Source organism: Palaemon carinicauda, chromosome 16 (genome assembly GCF_036898095.1).
Source record: "Palaemon carinicauda isolate YSFRI2023 chromosome 16, ASM3689809v2, whole genome shotgun sequence".
NCBI lineage: Eukaryota > Metazoa > Arthropoda > Malacostraca > Decapoda > Palaemonidae > Palaemon > Palaemon carinicauda.
This window is the reverse complement of record NC_090740.1, coordinates 5,642,177-5,650,564: the sequence shown is the minus strand read 5'-3', so window position 1 is coordinate 5,650,564 and position 8,388 is coordinate 5,642,177. Positions and strand designations below refer to the sequence as shown.

The 8,388-nt window shown below is 44.7% G+C and overlaps 1 protein-coding gene across 5 annotated transcripts in view; it reads left to right on the top strand.

Moving 5' to 3' along the window:
• Window positions 1-1,979: 1,979 nt before the first annotated feature.
• Pask (PAS kinase) overlaps window positions 1,980-8,388 on the top strand; it is a 131,493-nt gene continuing 125,084 nt past the window's right edge. For all 5 annotated transcript variants that reach the window (XM_068389570.1, XM_068389575.1, XM_068389572.1 and 2 more), the window contains exon 1: window positions 1,980-2,101. In XM_068389570.1, the coding sequence (XP_068245671.1) occupies window positions 2,079-2,101 (23 nt within the window). In that variant the 5' untranslated portion in view covers window positions 1,980-2,078. The remainder of the gene's footprint in view (window positions 2,102-8,388) is intronic.

The following is an 8,388-nucleotide window of genomic DNA, read 5'->3' as shown; positions in this document are numbered from 1 at the left end:
TGTAGGCCTATTTATAACGTAGGCCTACAGTTTCAATGTATTGGAGCTCGCTCTGAAAAATATCACTGGCGCAAAAGTATTCTTTTAATTTTCCTCTCCCTTTTCCTGAATATTTTAAAGCTTATACCTATTTTTTCTAAGTCTTTTATTTCCATCATTTGCCTAATGTTTAAGGTTGGTTTAACAATATCCCTCTTGTGTCTAAAGTTATCTTTAATAATATATATTTTCCCTAATCATGGTACTATGTATGTACCTCAACTTCACACCTATCATACGACGATATTCTTTTATATATACCATTATCTATCCTTTGCAGCTTTTCTTTTTAAGTTAATGTTAAACTTAATATATAAGTTACAGAGAATGAATGGTATGACAATATTCCCATAAAAATTTTATTCTAACTAGTATTTTTCTTTACGTTAGCGTTGGCTAGTTTTTGGGTAAATTCGATCACTTTTTTAAAAGTTTTGAATACATAAATGAGATAGGCTATATATCCAACAACGTTGATTCTTGGCTTAACCTTCATATTTCATACCATAATATTAATATTTTCATTATTTCTAACCCAAACCATTTTGGTAACGTCTCTGCCTGACGTTTACTAGTCGGGGGTTAGAGTCCCGCTCAGTCTTGTAAGTGCCATTAGTGTCTGCAACCTTACCATCCTTGTGAGCTATAATTGGGGGGTTTGGGGGAGCCTATAGGTCTATCTGTTGAGTCATCAGCAGCCATCGCCTGACCCTCCCTGGTTCTAGCTTGAGTGGAGAGGGAGCTTGGGCGCTGATCATATGTTATATGATCAGCCTCTAGGGCATTGTCCTACTTGATAGAGCAATGTCACTGTCCCTTGCCTCTGTCATTCACGAGAGACCTTTAAACCTTTAAACTAAGCTGAATATTGTGTTTTGCATTCTCTATTAAGGTATTCGTAATACTGTAATCAAATGATATGCATAAAATATCTATTAATTGCTATATACGTCGAGCCATGATTAATATCCAAGAATGTAGTAAATTTAATTAGCTGGAAACTTGCCTAGAAGGTAAGAAAAATCAATATCAAGATGAAAGGCGGGACTCTAGAAACGACTAAAATATGATGATATTTTAAACAGCCTTATATATCAAACATTGTGTGCTTTCTATATTTAATCAGAAAGCATTCACTATGTGAGAGAAAACCATATGATTGAAATGAAAGGTTTATACATCTTGAGATTTATGACGAAAAGATGATATTGCATATGATATATTAACTGTTTAAAACATAATAATGAAGCTAATGTTGATTGCTGGTATGAGAAAGGGTAGTCAAGGGATGAAATGATACATAGATCTTGTTTTATACCATTTTAAAAGCTCGTATTCTCATCTGGAAAGAAAAAAAAATACATTATCAATGCAGAAATGCAGATAGAAACCGCAGGCACACTGCAAAAGGGAAATTAGCGAAGAGAAACAATACAAATATGATAACATGGAAAAAAATAGTCACAGGATAAAACAAAAATATAGGTCTTGTCCCATACCATTTTAAAATCCTACACTATTCATCTTTAAAGAAAAAAACATTATCAATGCAGAAATGCAGATAGAAACCGCAGGCGCTGTGCAAAAGGGAAATTAGCGAAGAGAAACAATACAAATATGATAATATGAAAAATAGTCAAAGGATAAAATAAAAATACAGGTCTTGTCCCATACCATTTTAAAATCCTACACTATTATTAAAACAATATCAATGCAGAAATTGAAAGAGAGAAACAGAAGGGCGCAGGCGCAATGCAAAAAGGAAATTCGCAAAGGGAAATAATACAAATCTCACGATAATATGAGGAAAAAATAGTCAAAGGATTAAATAAAGATATAGATCTTATTCCATATCATTTTAGAATCCTAAATTATTATTAAAACACCATCAATGCATAATTTGAAAGAGAGAAACAGCAAAAAATGGAAAAAATGACGAGAAACAACACAAATTTCAGTCTTCTGGCAACAGTGATCTGGTAATAGTGGGAAGAACGAAAACAAGTGTCATTTAAACCGATTTGTTCAATTTTCTTGCAATGGCGAAAATGTTACGTGTACCGTGAGTAGTTTCATCATTACGACATATTGTACTTTAAGATTATTGTACAGAGGGACTGTGCAAATTATAAATAGCTTAGTAATACGAATAAAAGGAAGATTTGAGGTTGGTTGAGTAACGGGTACCTTGCACCTGGTATGGTGTACCTGCTTAGTTGGTAATGGCTGAATTTTCTTGACTATTATGTCTTTTAATTGATGTATGAATTTATGGTTACTTGTCCTATCTTCTCCCTTTTAATCTACCGTTTTTGTTTATGCTACTAATTGTAAATGTACTGTAAATAAAATGTTCTAAATGAGCAAATTTCAACAAAGGAAAAAAAAAAATTATCGTAACGTTATGGTTTATCGCCGTCTTATGATATTTTATCTCAATTTTATTGTTCCATGTGGTATTTTATCCCTATTTTATTGTTCCTTGTATTGTATTAACATTTAAGTTTAACATTACCGTATAGACTGCAAATATCTTATCAAATTGAAGCCTACGTATCTGGTGTTAAAGATGTAGGTATCTGTAGGGCTACGGACCAGCCTACATTCTTTTGTCATCCATATAACGACTAAAATTGCTTCTCATTTCCGACAGAAACGAGTGTCATATTCGAAGAGATTGGACCTTTTTCGAAAGAAAATAGTCGTTTTTTCCTTTGGTTACATTAACCTGTATTAAACTACAATAGAACCGGTGTGATGGTCTGAACGATCTCCCGGTCTCGGAATTCTCCTTGACATTGTATAATGGTTCTTTTCCGCTATTAGCTCGCTTCGCTCGCATGAAAATAAAACATCAAGCTCGTATGTAGCCTACTGGCAAGCGGTAATGTTGAGCTGCGCACACTAACATTACAGGAAAATAAAACATCAACTTCGTATGCACTGGCAAACGGTAATGTTCGCGCATGCGCAGATTATCAAGGAGAATTCTGAGACCGGGGGATCGTTCAGACCGTCACACCGGCTTTAGTTCTCTGTTGGGTGGGAGTGCGATACCCGTTCTACCTCGATAGTTTCTAGTCGTGTCTGCAATCACGCTATCGTGAGCTATGGAACGTGTAGGCCTACCTACTTAGTCATCTGTAGCCATTGCCTTGACCTCCCTGTTGCTAGCTTGATGGAAAGGGGGCTTGGACACTGATCATGTGTATATATGGTCTGTCTCTGGGGAATTGTCCTGTCCCATGTCTCCATCATTCTTGAGCCTTTAAACATGAAGTGTTTGTCGGTTAGGCGAATAGTTTCTCTTATACTGTACTATGCTAAATGGTATTTGTTCCTACACGATAATACGAACCATTCGCCGTTACTATCGGAGAAATAAGACAGCCAGAGCTGGAACGTGGTAGATAAAATCTTTATCGAGGTGTAAACATACGAGCAGGTAATTCAATGGCCGGCCGCTAAGAGACAGCTGCCTCACCCGGCTGGTTGCCAGTGATACCAAGCACTTTGACACAGCCTTCAGAGAATGCGTTCATCCTCCTCTCCGCACTGGAACTTTCTGGCAGAATTAATAATTCTTTTGCACTCTTATTCCAGTGTCTTTGTAATAATGGCGATTGTGTAGACTAGTTCTGGAGTGCCGTTGAAGTCCTGTGGCAATTGCATGAGTAGTCTTGTGGTTGATCCTCATTCATTATGTCGAGTTTGCAGAGGTCGTGTGTATGTTGAAACCTCTCCTTGGGATGAACGTCGGGAGTGGTCCCCCCTCTCAGTGGGTGAAGTTTGGCAGGAAGAAGAAGCCTAGGCCTACTTCTCCTTTCTGACTTCTCTTGTGGCTTCTTTTGGAGGCCATTCGAGTAAGAGCGGCGATACATTAACTCTTGGACAAGGCTAGGGGCAATGGGTTGTTGTTGTTCCCCCTAGAGAGACGACAGCTCCTTCTCAGGGAAAGGCTCTCTTACAGAAAGCCGGCGCCTTATACATCTTGCGGCCATTCTTGGGCATGGAAGGCTCGTTGTCAGAGGACATTGCGAATTGCTTTTCCAAGACATTAGTATGGGAAACCTGTTTCTCCAAATCATCACTCATCAACAACCAAGAAATCCAGATGATATTCTCTCTTTTTTCTCATGGTTCATCGATCGATGCACTCTCCAGGTGAAGGAATAGGAGGAGGGTTCTTGTCACTCCCTCTAGGGTAGACAAGATACGTAGAACTCACAGGGGATCGCTGTCACCAAGGGAGAATTCTGTCAGATTCCTACAGAACTATTCTGATCGACTTCATCAAGTCGTAGTCTGTCATCTTCGTCAGACCATTGAATCCTAGAGACCCGTGCTATAGACACTGCTCTTGGTGCACTCCAGAAAGATAAGAAAGGTACTATCTCAATGAGGAGGAAAGTTCTTCCGCCGGACCCTAACCAACAACTCCAAGCGGTGCAAATTGCTCATCAGGCTGAGAAGTCTTCTTCAATGGCTGCTGGACTCTCACAGCCAGTTACACCTGACCTCCCATTCCGAAATCTGGAGTCAGCGGATGATGGTTTGTGTGGTTTCTTGGAGGTGGAAGGCAATGCCCCACAGCCAGTTGTATCTAGAATGCCAGCATCAGAAGAATGACTGACCGAGTCCATCTTCTTCAAGGTACTCTGCAACATCCGCGCTGTCAACAACCTGGGTGACAGATTAGGGTCCCGTCCCTAGGAAGAACCTCTGCTATACAGTAGACATTGTGTTGTGCTCTCTCTTATGTCAAACCCCGCCTGGAGATACCTTGGCCTACCCTAGCCAAGGACGTGCTAAGTAAAGTCCAGGAACAAGCTGCGGGAGAGAAGGATTCCTTGAAGGTTAATAAGTTTTCTCAGCTGATCCCCATTCCTGTGCCTAAGTAGAAAAAATATTATAGGAACTTTGTGGCCCTTTCTTTTCTTCCAGTTGACCTGAAGGTAACGGTCATTACCCCAGGCTATTTATTGGAGAGGCTTTTTTCAGTCCCAGTCCCCTTTTCACAAGGAGAAGCAACAGCAGAAGTCACGGCCATGAACACCCTCTAGGCCAGGCATTGTTGGTTACCTCGCTGTCACCTAGCACTTAACCAACCCGGAGAAGAAGCAAACGTTAATAGACATCGAGATAATAAGCGCCAGGCCGGTTGAGAACCTGATGCACCAGGCAGTCAACCAGTGGGCTAACTGGGTGCTCAAGTGTGGGGAGGCTGTGACCTCCAGGATGCATAAGAGCATTGCTAGGAGAGAGAAGCTGGACCTAGAAAATGCCTCTCTTACAACATCTTCGATGCTTCCCTGGAAGACAGCATCCATCATGGAGAAATGGAAAAGTCGCCCAAGACTCCTTGATGAAGTGTGCTATTGTTTCGGATCCCCCAACCTTCAACATCGGGCCAATTACAACCGGAAAATTGGCCCTTACCATCTAAGAGGAGAGGAGGTTCTCAGCCCCAACCAATCTTCTCCTCAGGAAACCTTCCTTGTCCCTCACCCCCCACAAGTTTAGGACGTAACCAAAGGTAAAGCAAGGGAAATGGGTAGATGCATGCGGTAGGTCAGGCATTCCCCCACCGTGTCTCCAATATGGGGATGACTACAAAGGAATTACAGGAGGTGGTGGTGGTTTCACAGGGCTACAGACTGGATGGTGAGGGTCCTGTGCTCGGAATACCTCCTTCCATTCATCAGCTCTACCCCTCCTCTGATTTGTCCCTTGGAGTCCACATCATCTTATCCCCGGGGAACGGCAGAACATCTCGCTCTACAGAAAGAAGTCAAGGATATGCTGCAAAAGGATGCCCTTCAGGAAATTGACAGGTCTGCAGTTTCTTTGGTTAACTTTTTCTTGTGAAAAATGCTTCTGGAGTCTGGAGACCAGTCATCAATCTCTTTGCATTGAATGCGTTTATTCAACAGGCGCCGTTCAAAAGGGAGATTTTGTCCACAGTTGTTCGGGCTATAAGACTAGGGGACTACCTGGTGACTGTCCTCAAGGGCTCTTACTTCCAGATTCGGGTGCATCCGGAATCTCGGAAATACCTGAGGGTAGTGATCGACAGGAAGGTATATCAGTTCAAGATCCTTTGCTTCAGTCTGTCGACAATCCCTCATTTATTCACAAGAGTGTTCGGCCTTGTGTCGTCCTGGACTCACGCCAACTGAATCAGGTTGCTTTGCTACCTGGATGACTGGCTGATAGTTGCAGATTTCTGAGAGAACCTTCTTGCCCTTTGGGCTCAAGCTTCTCCACTTATGTCAGAACCTGGTGTTCCTGACAAAGGAGAGAAGTCTGTCAATATCCCCTCCCAGAGACTTGTCTACCTAGGAATGGAGATCTACATTATTCAGGGACAAGTATTCCCATCGGAAGAAAGAATCCCATGACTGTTACATGGCTCGTCCCTTTCTTTAGTGACCAAGTCTACTAGCTGACTCTTGGTAAAAGCTCTTAGGTCATTTGTTCCGTAACCGAAATACAAACCTTAGCTATTTACACAGGGTATTACTTTCGGCATAGCTGAAATGACGAGTCATTAGATTTTTAACGAGGGTTAACTACCCTCTCGCTAGTTAGCGAGGGGGTAGGGGAGGGGTAGCTAGCTACCCCTACCCCTCCCCCCTCACACACCGGTGAACTGATTCACTTCACTTTTGGCTCGGGTGATGATCAGACCTGTCTGTCTCACCCTCGCATTTTTGACAGCCTTGATTTTTTTACTTTTTCTTACAGCACGTGTGTTTGGAAGTTGGCCCCTCTCTATCATGCGGAAGTGCCCTGGACTACCCGACCGCCCTTGTGGGACGTTCATGTCGGCTGTCGAGACGGACCCTCACACCTTGTGTCCGTACTGCAGAGGTCAACGGTGTGATAGGGATAAAACTTGTAGTGAGTGTAGAGAGTGGTCTACTTCCCAGTGGGAGAGGTTTTCCCGGCGACGTAGGAGAAGTCTAAGCATTACCTTTCTCCTTCAAGGGCTTCCTTGAAGGAAGGTAGGTTCCAAAGACAATTCTTCCGTTGCCCGAACCTCCTCCGAAGCTCCCTCTCGATCAGTCTCTCGTGAGGGGCCGTCGAGTGGTAGCGTAGGCCTTTCTTTTGTTGACCAACCTCGGGGTTCGGGAGAGGGAGTTGCCTCCCATGGCGAGGCAGCTCCTCCTCCTCCTCGGGGGGAGGATATTGATATTGATGACTCTGTTGCTAACAATGATCTTTTGCAGCTTTGGGCTTCCTTGGTGCTTGAGGGCTCGCCCTCAAGGGAAGCCCTGTTTGACCTGATCCGTTTGGGTGCAGCTGTCAAACAGTCGCCGGTAATAGCAGAGGTAGATCCTTTGTCTATTGTCGACGTTGTTGTGGCAGGCTTCCGACGGGTCGGGTCAAACCCCTGCTGTTGTTGCGGATGTTGCTGAAGGCTCAGTTCCCCCCTCCGAACATCCTTCGAGGAAGGAGCTGGATCCAACTGTCTCTCCTGCGGGTGATTCTCTCCCTTGGGGGAGTTCACTAACGGAGACTCCTCTTCGGAGGACCGACGATGGTGTTGCTGCCCCTCGAGGTCGTCTTCGCCATAAGGCTCGCCCTCCTCTTCGCCGTAGAGGCCTTCCTTCCCCTTATAAGGGAGTTAGGAGGCGCCTCTTCGGTTCATCGCCTCTGACGTCCCCCGTAGAGGATCCTCCTCGACGTGAGCAGACCGTTGCAGCAGCATCGCTAGACTTCTGAGCAGATCGTTCGTGATCTCCCACGCCTGCCTGACCTGCTAGTCTTCCTTCTCCGTTCCTGGACGCAGATGCGCAGTGGGCGCCAACGCACCCCGTTTACCAACAGGCACCGATCCCTTCGGGGCAAAGGGGCTTATCTCACAATGTGAGTAAGTCCCTTAAGTGCCAGGTTTTACCTGCGCGCTCGCGCGCAGTAGCGAGCAATCGCTCTCCTGCTGTAGCTGTGGACCAGATCTCTTCGGACTCAACGCGCCCACGATCTCCGGATCTGGGTGCAGGCAAGGAGGTTATTCCTTTGTCTCCTCGCGCCCACCGCCAGCGATCTCCTGTAGCCGAGTCATCTCGCCGTAGATCTCACCCGCGGGATCCTTCGCCTGCGGGCAAGCGCTCTCCAACACGCCCCTGCGCCCATACTTCAGATCGCTGAAGGTCTCCTACGTCGCCCACGAGCACCCTCGCTTTCATCTCCGCTCGCATGTGCGCCAACGTTCGCCTGCGCGCAAACCCTCAATTTTACCATCACGCGAGCGCCAGCGCGATCTCGACCGCGATTCCCGCCGGCTTTCGCAGCACGGGCAACCTTGCGAGTCTTCTGGAGCGCGTACTTCCAGGTCATCGTCTT